At 36.3% G+C, this 12212-nt stretch overlaps 1 protein-coding gene across 3 annotated transcripts in view; it reads right to left on the minus strand.

Moving 5' to 3' along the window:
* BLNK (B cell linker) overlaps nucleotides 1-12212 on the minus strand; it is a 129824-nt gene that overhangs the window by 43712 nt on the left and 73900 nt on the right. For all 3 annotated transcript variants that reach the window (XM_031956172.1, XM_031956171.1, XM_012540518.3), the window contains exons 4-5: nucleotides 8187-8227; nucleotides 3646-3802 (exon numbers count right to left, since the gene is read on the minus strand). In XM_031956172.1, the coding sequence (XP_031812032.1) occupies nucleotides 3646-3802; nucleotides 8187-8227 (198 nt within the window). The remainder of the gene's footprint in view (nucleotides 1-3645; nucleotides 3803-8186; nucleotides 8228-12212) is intronic.

Raw genomic sequence — 12212 nt, forward strand, 5'->3', positions numbered from 1 at the left:
AGGAATGATGATATTGTTTAACCCTTCTTAGTTCTTATTAATGCAATGTTTTCTTCCTCAATCAAGACAAATGACTTGAGAAAATGGAGCAGGATTTTTATACTTCCCCTGCATGTCTCTTATATTGTGATGTGGGCCTGGGCTCTGAATTCATTGCCTCTCAACATCTTCCTACTAGAATAATCTAAATAATCAGATCAAGTATCAAACAGTGGAATTAATTATGGATCACTAAAAGTCATAGTCACAAAATCTCAAAGTGAGAAAGATTCTTGAGTCCATTCAGTCCATCCCATACTGGAATCCCCTGTATATCATATTTAACAAGTGCTTCATTATTTTTAGGTTTTGTTTGAAGAACTCCCTAGATCTGGGATACACTCCCAGACTTTCAAGTCAGCACATTCCATTTGGGGATAGAACTTAAAGTTAGGAAGTTTTCTTCTTATATCAAGTCTAAATATACCTCTTAGTAACTTTCACGCATTGCTACTAATTAACCTTTGAGACTGTGACAATTTAATTTCTCTCCTACCTTATAGTTTTTTAAATACTAAAAAACAGTTCATTCACATTCTCTATTCCCATCCCAATGTATCTCTGTTCTCCAGCTTTTAGACATTTTTCCAAATCAGATTTTACACACACACACACACACACACACATACACACACACACACACACACACACACACACATACTTTTGAACGTTTTTTCTTTAAACAAAATGTCCAAGCTATAAACCAACTTTATTTTTTGTTTGGGGGTTTATCAAATACTAAATTGCTATAGGCCTTGATTATTATTTTGTGTGTATCTAATCTATTCTGCTGATCCACCACTCTACTTCTTAACCAGTACCAAATAAATCAATTTTTAAAAAAGTTAAAATCATACCATTTTCCTTATGTAGAATGAGGTATATTTGGGCTACAAACTACAAACCTTCAGAGCTTTGTTTCAAGCTACACAGACTAATAAAGAGAACATGGGAAGAGAATGTTCATTTAGAAACAGCTGTTAGAGAGGTTCAAAGGGGAAGGGGGTCTGGGAAAAGCAAATAGATAATATATATAGTGTTTTGCAAACTTTTTCTATAAATACTAGTTGTTATGATTTCTAGAAATAGGAGAAAAAATGTCATAAGGGTATGATACAGTTGAGAGAGCATTGGATATTTTGTTAGAGGACCTAGCTAGATTTGACTCTCCATTCTACTATTGACATGAGTTGAATCAAATCACTTTTTTGTGACGCAGTGTCTTTGTGAAATAAAGGGATTACTCTAACTGATCTCTAAGGACCCTTTGACTCACAACCTTGCTTGCACAGGCCAAAGTATTTTCTGGCCTAGAGTTCTGAGAAGAGTCCTTGATAGAGAATGAATTAGTTTGCCTTGAAATGACATTGAGAGAGATAAATTCACGGTTAAGTATAATACATAAATTCTCTACAAATCTCATTATATATCTTCCTCTTTTTCTACTCATATGGCCATCACCCTAGTTCAACAAGCCCTCATCAGTTCTCACTGTTATATTCTTCTAATTAGACTCCCTCCCTTAATTTTCTTTCCACTCCAATCTGTCCTCTAACACATTTACCACAGTAATTTTGCTAAAGAATATATATGACCTATTAATCAGAGAAATGCAACTCTGAGATGCCACTACACACCTGTCAGATTGGCTAGAATGACAGGGAAAGATAATGCGGAATGTTGGAGGGGATGCGGGAAAACTGCATTGTTGGTGGAACTGTGAACAAATCCAACCATTCTGGAGAGCAATTTGGAACTATGCTCAAAAAGCTATCAAACTGTGCATACCCTTTGACTCAGCAGTGCTACTAGTGGGCTTATATCCCAAAGAGATCTTAAAGGAGGGAAAGGGACCTGTATATGCATGAATGTTTGTGGCAGCCCTCTTTGTAGTGGCCAGAAACTGGAAAATGAATGGATACCCATCAGTTGGAGAATGATTAGGTAAATTGTGGTATATGAATGTTATGGAATATTATTGTTCTGTAAGAAATGACCAGCAGGATGATTTCAGAAAGGCCTGGAGAGACTTACATGAACTGATGCTGAGTGAAATGAACAGGGCCAGGAGATCATTATATACTTCAACAACAATACTATATGATGATCAATTCTGATGGACGTGGCCCTCTTCAACAATAAGATGAACCAAATCAGTTCCAATAGAGCAGTAATGAACTGAACCAGCTACACTCAGGGAAAGAACTCTGGGAGATGACTATGAATCACTACATAGAATTCCCAATCCCTCTATTTTTGTCTCCTGCATTTTTGATTTCCTTCACAGGCTAATTGTACACTATTTCAAAGTCCAATTCTTCTTGTGCAGCAAAATAACTGCTGCACATATGTTATGTATACATATGTTATATTTAACTTATACCTTAACATATTTAACATGTATTGGTCAACCTGCCATCTGGGGGAAGGGGTGGGGGAAAGGAGGGAAAAAGTTGGAACAAAAGGATTTGCAACTGTCAATGCTGAAAAATTACCCATGCATATATCTTGTAAATAAAAAGCTATAAAAAAAGAATATATATGACCATTCTTGAATTCAGGAAGATTTATCTTTCAAGGGCAGAAGTTCAAATCCAGCCTCAGACACTAGCTGTAGGACTCTGAGCAAAACCCTTAACCCAGATGCCTCAGTTTCCACATCTTTAAAATGAATTAGAGAAGGAAATGGCAAAGCACTTCAATGACCGCCAAGAAAACTCCAAATGGGATAACAAATGAGTCGGATGTGACTAAAAAACTGAACAACAATGTCCAATTGTGTCATCACTACTCCACACTTCCAGCCCCACCATCCTCTAGTAGTTCTCCATTATGTCTATAAACTCAGCTGTATACCATTTAAAATTCTTTATAACTTGACCCATTCCTATCTTTCCAGTTTTTTTACACATCATTCAACCATACACATTCTATGCTAGTCCTCTCACAGGATGCTTCATCTGCCATCCTGGTCTTTGCTCTGCCTCCTAATCTCTGTCTCTTAGAAAAATCTGGCTTCCTTTAAGACTTAGCTGACAAGTTATCCCCGAAGGAGACCTTTCTCCTCCATTTCTCTTGTTACCAGCTACCTTCAGCCCTCTAAGGCATTCCCCCAATTAGAATGTAAATTCTTTTTTAAAAATTATTATTATTAAATATTTTTGTTTTCAAAACATATGCATAGAGAATTTTCAACATAGAATATTAATACTTAAAGGAAGGATCTATTTTTTGCTTTTTCTTTGAATTGCCAAAACTTCTCTCAGTGTTTGACCCACTGTAAATATTTATTTTAAAATTGTATGGATTGATTGGTTTTATTTGAAGAAAATAATAAGGATAATTTATATTTCTAAAGAATTTTAAGGTTTATAAAGTACTTTTACAACAACACAAATATTATTATTCTGTTTTAATAGATGGAGAAGCCAAAGATCATAGTAATTAAATAGTTTGCCCATAATCATCATGCTAAGAAGTCTCAGAACTAAGACTTAAAGGCCAGTAATAAATTTTTTTACACATAAATTATATACATTTATACTATTTTACACATATGTTTATATTTATATCCACCAATACTAGAGAGATGACTATTATTCTTACCTGCATATTCTCCCTTGGAAAATGGAAGTGTAGGGGGGAGCTTCCTTTTTTCTTTTTCTGTAGGAGGAGGTTCATAGCTGTCATCTGCAATTTCTTCCCCTGGTACTACATAGGTTTCTGAGTCAGAGGGTTCATCTGGATTTTCATAATCACTGTCCTAGAAACACAAGTTGATCTCACTCAGTTGAAAAGCTGTGATCATGAAAAGTTAGCCATAAAATGAATTTCTGTTAATTGTCTTGTTTTCCCATTGATATATATTTGGAAAGTTGGAGATGCAGTCTCAGAAGAAAAAGAATGCTATTTCCTTGACCAAATCACACATTCACAAAATGAGATTTTTCAGAGCAAACATTTAGTGTCTTCAATGGCCAGAACAATAACTGCTTAACAACAAGAACTGTGCCCAAGTAGAAAGGGCTGTTTAGAGAATTGTGGGGTCCAAGGAAGGCCTTGGAGGTCTTCAAACAGATATTGGATGACCTCTCATCACATCAATTATGTGATAGAGGGGATTGCTTTCAAGCCTGCCTCTGATTAGAGAGCTACTGAGGTTCCTTCTTAACTTCTGATTCTGCAAAATTGAACCGGTATTGTACTTTAGAATCTTTATCAAGGAATCTGAATGATTTTAACCATTTAAATCGTTATTTAAGTTAGATTTTAGATTCTTCTTTTACAATTGGGATTTGTTCCATAACTGGCCACATCTGAACTTTTTGTTATTATTATAACTAATAACAATAATGATGTTAATTCACATTTATGTAAGACTTTAAAATTTATAAAGCACTTCAGCAACCATATTGGGATTATAGGGTGTGGAACTATCTCCATTATTCAAATTGGGAAATTGAAGCACAAAAAATTTAGATGACTTCTACAAGATCATTTGGCTATAAGCAAAAGTTTCTTGTCTCTCAAAACACCACACTGTCTTATTTTAGAGTACAAAAGAAGAAATTTTAAAAAAATTTTGTCTTTTCTATTTCTCTTATCATGAATTCCTGACTCTATGATACCATCTTCCCAAACCTTTCAGGGAGATGGAATTTTCTGGGTTTTGCACACTATTTTACACTTTTCTTTCCTTGGAACAGCCTAATATAGCATAAAAAGCACTGTACCAGGAGGCAGGAGACCCAATTCTGCCATTACTTTCTTGTGACTTAGGAAAATAGTTTTTACATTTCTAGGGTTTAGTTTCCATTGGAACTCCCCTCCCATTAATTTCTCTACTGCTTATAATCTGGCTTCCAATCCCTTTCCCATTTATTGAAGACTACTCAGAAAGATTCCCAATTATATTTTAATTGTTGAATCCCATGGCCCTTTCTCAATCCATATCCTCCTCTCTGCAGCATCTGATATAGTGCTCTCTACTGATCATACTTTGTATTGACATACCACTCCTTTCTGGTTCCTTTCCAACCTATATAATGACTCCTTCTCAGCCTTCTTTTCTGGATCTTGTGTGTGTGTGTGTATGTGTGTGTGTGTAATAGAATGAATATTGGTTCAAACAAGTTGCACTTGAGATCCCTAAAAGGCATCCAGTTAGAAATGACAATAAGGAGCTAGGGTTAGAATGGTGTTCAGAAAAGATGTCAGGATTAGGGTTTATCTGTATAGAAATGGTAATTAAACCCATGACAACTCATAAGATCAGCTAGAAAGAGAATATAGAAAGAAAAGGCCTAGGATAAAACCTTAGGGGATACCCATTGTTAGCAGATTAGACGTAGCATATAAATATGTATTTATATATATACTAATATATATCTATACATATATAAATACAATTGTGTACATCTAACTATCTATACTATATAAAAGTGTATTGCTTACATTAATGTGTACATGATTAAAATTAGGCACATATTTTCTGAAGCTGAATCTACCTAGGTAAAAAGAGTCAATTCAGGCTCTAAGAGAAGCAGAGAATTTCTTAGTTGTTAGGGATCTCAGTCTATATCTGAAGAACTTCTATTACACCATACTTAACACTATATTCAAATTGATTTTCCAGTTTTTGCTTGAAGGGGAACATTTCAATTGCTTGGGGAAGCCAATCAACTCTCTTAAGACATCCTGTTCCATTTTTGGCCAGCGCAAATTTAAAAAACTTTTTCTGACATCAACACCAAGTTGGCTTCTTTGCCAATTCTCTATATGGCTTCTATTTGTGACCCCAGGAGCCAATTTGAATAAGCCTAAACTTTCTTATTACAATATTTCAAGAATTTGGAGATAATTATTATCTTCCTCCCTACTCTTCCTTCTCCCTTCATTTCTGAGTCAAACATCATTAACTCCTTCATATAATCAATATGGATTTGATTCAATAGTAATTACCTCCTCTTTAAACCATCCACCATATAATTGTCAAAATAATCTTCCTAGAGTGTAAATCTGACAGTGCCATTCCCCTTCTAAACAATCTATTGCCTCTCTCTTTTCAATAATGAAATGATTCAGGCCAGTTCCAATAAACTTGTGATGGAGAGAGCCATCTGCATCCAAAAAGAGGACTGGGGACTGAATGTGGATCACAACATAGTATTTTCTTTTCTTTTTTTTTTAAATTATAGCTTTTTATTGACAAAACATGTGCATGGGTAATTTTTCAACATTGACCCTTGCAAAAACTCTGTTCCAACTTTTCCCCTCCTTACTTCCACCCCCTCCCTTAGATGGCAGGTAGTCCCATACATGTTAAATATGTTAAAGTATATGTTAAATACAGTATATGAATATATATTTATACAGTTGTCTTGCTACACAAGAAAAATCAGATTTAGAAAGAAGGTAAAAATAGCCTGGGAAGAAAAAACAAAAATGCAGGCAAACAATAACAGTAAGAGTGTAAAATAGCATAGTATTTTCACCTTTGTTGCTGTTGTTTGCTTTCTTTTTTTTTCTCATTTTTTTCCCTTTTTAATCTGAGTTTTCATGTACAGCATGCTAATTTTGCAAAAAATGTATAGAAGAATTGTACATGTTTAACCTATATTGGATTACTTGTGATCTAGAAGAGGGAGCTGGGGAGAAGAGAAGAAGAAAAATTTGGAACACAATGTTTTGCAAGAGTGAATGTTAAAAACTATCTTTGCATGTATTTAAAAAATAAAAAGCTATTAGAAAAAATAAAAACAAAGAATCTATTGCCTTTGAGATCTAATATAAGGCAACCTTTCCATTTCTATCCAAAATAAAATTTATTCTTTTCCATAATGGAATCTTTCTGGAATCTGGCCTGTTTTTTCTTCTTATGCTTCATACTTGGCATTCCATCTCCCACCTCCACAGATTTTTCTCTTCCCCAAGTCTGGATTTCACTCTTTCCTTATCCCTCTTCTTAAAATCACTAATTTCCTTCAATGCTCAATGATAAGGTCCTAGATAACTAGGTGGGGTGGGCAAAGAAAACCTGAAGTACTATCGATTATTCCTAGAGGTAAGCAGGGAAGAGAACAGAGGGGGATCAGCTCAGCCTTACATGCTCACCTTTGTGGAGGTCTTGAATAACCCCATTTTAGTGTATCCAATCAGAAAGCCAAGTTATGATGTCAAATCCCTGAGGTTAAATTTCTCCTATAAATCTGCCTATAGCCTATACCATCTTTGCTGAATCTTTTTCGGGTTAGCCCACCAGACTTCTGCCTCCTATTGTCTTTCTTCTCACCCCTATTCCATGTTTTATAATGTCTTCTTCTTGATATATAGCTAACTCTTTTAGGATGGTAAATCCTTTTTTAGCATTTAGCCTGCTTGTTAATGGAGTACTTTCACCTCATGGCTTATTCCTTTTCTCTATTTCTATGAGTTCCACTGGGGAACTTGTCTTTTCCATTGTTAATTGTTTAAAAAACAAACAAACAACTTTCCTTATTAACTATATGCTTTCCCAAATCTATTTCATATTTACCATTCCTGGTGCCTATTTTGCCTCTTCATTTTGTCTAAAACCGCTTATAAATAAATGTACTTTCTGGCCCGTGAGAATTCTTCACATGTGAATTGCTATCGAACCCCAATGTTTGGTGTTCCTATATCAACCTCATCATCTGGTGTCTACCTAAAATTATCACTCGGTTCACATGTTGCTTCCTATGGGGAGTTTTTAGAATCACTTTAGTTCTTTCTTTTTCTGTTTTCAAAATTATCAAAAATACACTTAACTGATTTGTTTTTATTTCATAATAAAGCATAAGGTTCTTGAGGAAAGGAACTGATTTTCATTTTGTTTTTTACCTTTGCTCCCTGCCTTTCTCATAGCCCTGAACCTTCTAAGTGTTTCACAAGTTGTCAGTGTAATAGGCTGTGCCTACAAGAGACCAAGCAACAATCAGTCGGAGATTTAGTGGACTCAAGTTCAACATAAGTCATCAGTGTGAAATGTCAGCCATGAAAACTAATTGTGTCAGTTTGGCTCCTGGAAAAGACAAATTATAGCTGTATAATTTAGCAGGAAACAGCTACAATTGTCTTCTCCAGGGGCCAAACTGACAGAGTACCTTCTACTAGTAGGACATACTTACAAAGTCATCTGACCACTGTTCCTCTTCATCACCAGGGCTTTCTAAAGTAAACAGCAGAGATAAAAGAGCACATGAGTACACATGACAGCCAGTCTATTTCAGTTAAAAACAAATGCCTAAATGACTCTCTCTGTTTTCCTCCTATAGAACTGAGGAATAAAATCTAACTTCCCTGGTAAATAAAATCTTTTCCTCAATTCAACTCAATCAACATTACTAATGTTGCTAAGTCCCTAGGATATGAAGACAAATATAGATTTAAAAAAAGACCTGATCTCAAGAAGTTTACATTCAGCTAGTGGATATAATACATAAACAGTTACATGAATACAGAATAATCTGACATGGAAAAGGACATAGATAACCAGAAGTGGAGGTCAAGAAAAGCTTCCCTTATGATACTTGAGAAGAACCTGGAAGGTAATTAAGGATCCTCTATACAAAGACATGGAAGTACACCTGGGACACCACCCTCTGACTGGACCGAGGAGTCTTCCTATAATCTTTATTTAAGGAAGGTCCTCAGGCTAAGTATCTCTTTATTTTTTGCCAGGCTGAATGCCTTTAACTCTATCATGCCCCCCAAATTTTTCATCTTTGAGGACTACTTCAGTCCTGGTTCAGCAGTGCCCTCTCATTATGGGACATCCCCTCTTCCCATTTGCAGCTGGAGAGTTCTTTCCAGAAACTCCATTTAAGGACTTAGAGAGGGTACATAAATCAGCCATTTCTTCATTTCTCCTTAACTATACTCTTTTGACAAAGGGTTGTTGTTTGTCCTTCATCCCAAAGAGAAGGATCATGACATCAAGAAAGTGCTGATGTGACAAACAGATGAGTTGGATTTAAGTGAGGGTGGACTTTGCAAAATCACCAGCCTCACTTTCTCTTCCATACCCATCTGGGTCCAGTAGCAAGATATAGATTAGGACAACTGGAGATTGCCCCCAATACAGTAGGAAATTCTGGCCTCCTAGAGCTAAGATCTTTAAGATGTCTCAACTTGACTGAGATAACATCAATTCAGTGACTGAGGTGAGATTAGAGTTGAGACAAAGAATAGCCTCTATTACCTAGGGTTTGAAAAAAAAAAGTTTAAAAGTTTAAGGTATGATCCTTAAGAAAGAAATCTAGTAGGTAAAATCTTTTTTTTAAGGAAAGCTTTTCATTTTCAAAACATATGTATAGATAGTTTTCAACATTCATCCTTGCAAAACCTTGTGTTCCATATTTTTCCTTCCCTTCCTTCCATCATCCAGTATATGTTAAACATGTGCAATTCTTCTAAGCCTAAGATATTTTGAAAGATTTTATCAATCAAAAAAAAAGTATATTCCTTTGGGCACCTGCAGAGACAGTCAGAGACAGAGAGACAGATACACAGAGAGAAACAGAGAGAGAAGGATGAGGAGGATGAAGACAAGGAAGAGAAAGAGGATCAGGACAGGGAGGAGGAGGGAGGGATGGAAGGAAAGAGAAAGAAGGAAGGGAGGGAAGGAAAGAAGGGAGGAAGTAGAGAAAGAAGAAAGGAAGGAAGGAAAGACAGAAAGAAAGAAGGAAATGAAAAGTAGGTATCATCTACTAGTCCTGAATACTCTCTTCTCTTTTCTCCTTCCTCTCCTTTTCTATTTCCTTTTTTTGTGTTGTCTTTCTCATTAGAATATAAGCTTTTCGAGGTTAAGGGCTGTCTTTCTTTTTGCTTGAATTTATTCTCCCCATGTTTAACCCAAGTCCCAGACCAAAGTAAGCATTTTATTGTTGACTGTATAGAGATGATAACAGGGGTTAGGTTAGGGTCTAAGCATAATCTACAACTAGGAGGAATAATATAGTTGCTGACCCAGCAATAATGCTCAGGAAAGTAAGACAGGAACTAGGAGAAGGTAGTGTCAAAAAACCAAACCCAGAATAAGGAGAGGTTTGAGATAAGGAGATCAAATTGGAAGGTCTTCACTAGGGTGGTGTCTGAGTTGGAGAAGGTGGGGGACTGGATGGAAGAATTGCTATAGAGTCAGAAATCACTACAGACTCCCACATTGGGAACCACTGTTCTGAAGAAGCTTAGGATGGATAAAATAACGTGGAAGCTGGAGGACAGATTTAAGAACGTGACACACCTGCACTTTCTATGGAATAGATGGTTTAATTTTGTGAATGTAACAGGATAGGCTGGGCTGAGAGTTGGCATTCTGGTTGTACCACATTCTCCCCCCCTCAAAAAAAAAAGCTTTATCCTCATATTTACCATTTGATAATTAAATCCCACAAAATAAAGAGACTCTAATTTCTTATCTTGGCCCCAAATTATGTGTTATCACATTACCCTTCTCCTTAACCTGTTACCTCAAGCTACTTTAGCACAATTGATAGCTGAATATCTGCTGTGAACACAGAACTGCGCAAGGTCCCCACCATGGAGGGAATAGGGTATAAGAGAAAGCATGAAAGAGAAGGCTGTTCCTTCTAGGAGCTTAAAATATTGTTGGAGAAATGCAACTAAAAATGTGAAACAATCATAGAGTGATTGAAGACAACATATAATTAAGTGTTAAATGGTGTGGAGCAGATTAAAAGGTTTAAGAAGAGAAAAATCAGTGCAGGCTGGAACAATCAGGGAAAGTTTCCAAAAGGAACTAAATGGAATTCTGATTGGGACTCAGAATTAATGTTACCTCTTGCCAGAAGGCTCTCCCCACATTAGTCCATTCTCTACTCAGCTGCCAAAGTGATCATCCTAAACATAGGCCTTGACCTGAAGGATTAACAGCTAGATGAAGGAACTTGTATCTAAGGTTTTGTGACCCCATTTAGGGTTTGTGTTTGTCATTGTTTGCCATTTTATTCTCCAGCTCATTTTATAGATGGGGAAATTAAGACAAACAGGATTTAGTGACTTACTCAGAGTCATACAGCTAGGAATCTGCCTGAGCCAGATTTCAATTGAAGAAGATGAGGCTTTCTGGCAGGCTGTCCTATGTACCACCTAGCTGCCACCCCCTCACCCTCTTAAATTTCAATGGCTCTCTATAACTTCCAGGATCATAAATAAAAGTGTTCCTTTGATGTCACTTCCCTATTTCTTCCATTTCACACCAGTCTCCATTCCTCCATCTGTCCTCCATACTCCAATATTCAATGATTTTGACCTCCCACCTGACACTCCATCTCCCAACTTCAGACATTTTCATTGACTATCCCCCATATCTCCCATATCTGGAATTCCCTCCTTCCTCATTTTTGCCTCTTGGTTTCTCTGATTTCCTTCAAGTGTCAGCTGGAAAATCAGACCTTCTAAAGGAAGCTTTTCCTGATCTCTCTTAATTTTTGCACCTCCCCTCCATTTATTATCTCTGATACATCCTGTTTATATCTAGTACATAGCTGTACTTCATTGTTTGCATGTTGTCTCCTCTGATAGACTGAACTCCTTGAGAATAGGAGCTGTCTTTTGCCTTTCCTCATATCCCTCTGCACTTAGTGTAGAGCATGGCACATAGGAAGGGCTTAATCAATGTTTATCGAACTAAGTAAATTAACTTCACTGACTAATTCTTATTGAAAATCATAGAGCACCAATCAGATTTTTGAAGCTCATCTAAGTCAACTTCCTCACTTTACCAATGAGAAAACTGAGATTCAAATTAAGTAACTTGTCCAATGTCACCTGGCTAACAAATGGTAGATTGAGCACTTGAACCCAGTCCTCCCAACTCCTGGTTTTATTCCTATGTCAAAAATAGAAAAGTTTTAACTAGATGAAGTTTTTAACTACATGAAAGGAGGAGATGAGAGCCCAAAGAGTAGCAACAATAAGCAAATATGTAAAAGCCAGGAATAGGATGAGGGGCATTAAAGAAATTTCCTTGGATCAATAATTTGCTTTGGAGAGTGTTGGGATGAAAGATTAAAAATAATAATGAGGCCAAATTGTAAGAGTCTTAAAAGTCTGTCTTTGGATTCAATATTATAGGCAAAAGGGAGTCACTGTAGCTTATTGAGCAGAGCAGTAACATGATGAAAATGACA

The sequence above is a fragment of the Sarcophilus harrisii genome, chromosome 2, assembly GCF_902635505.1.
Source record: "Sarcophilus harrisii chromosome 2, mSarHar1.11, whole genome shotgun sequence".
In the NCBI taxonomy this organism is placed as follows: domain Eukaryota; kingdom Metazoa; phylum Chordata; class Mammalia; order Dasyuromorphia; family Dasyuridae; genus Sarcophilus; species Sarcophilus harrisii.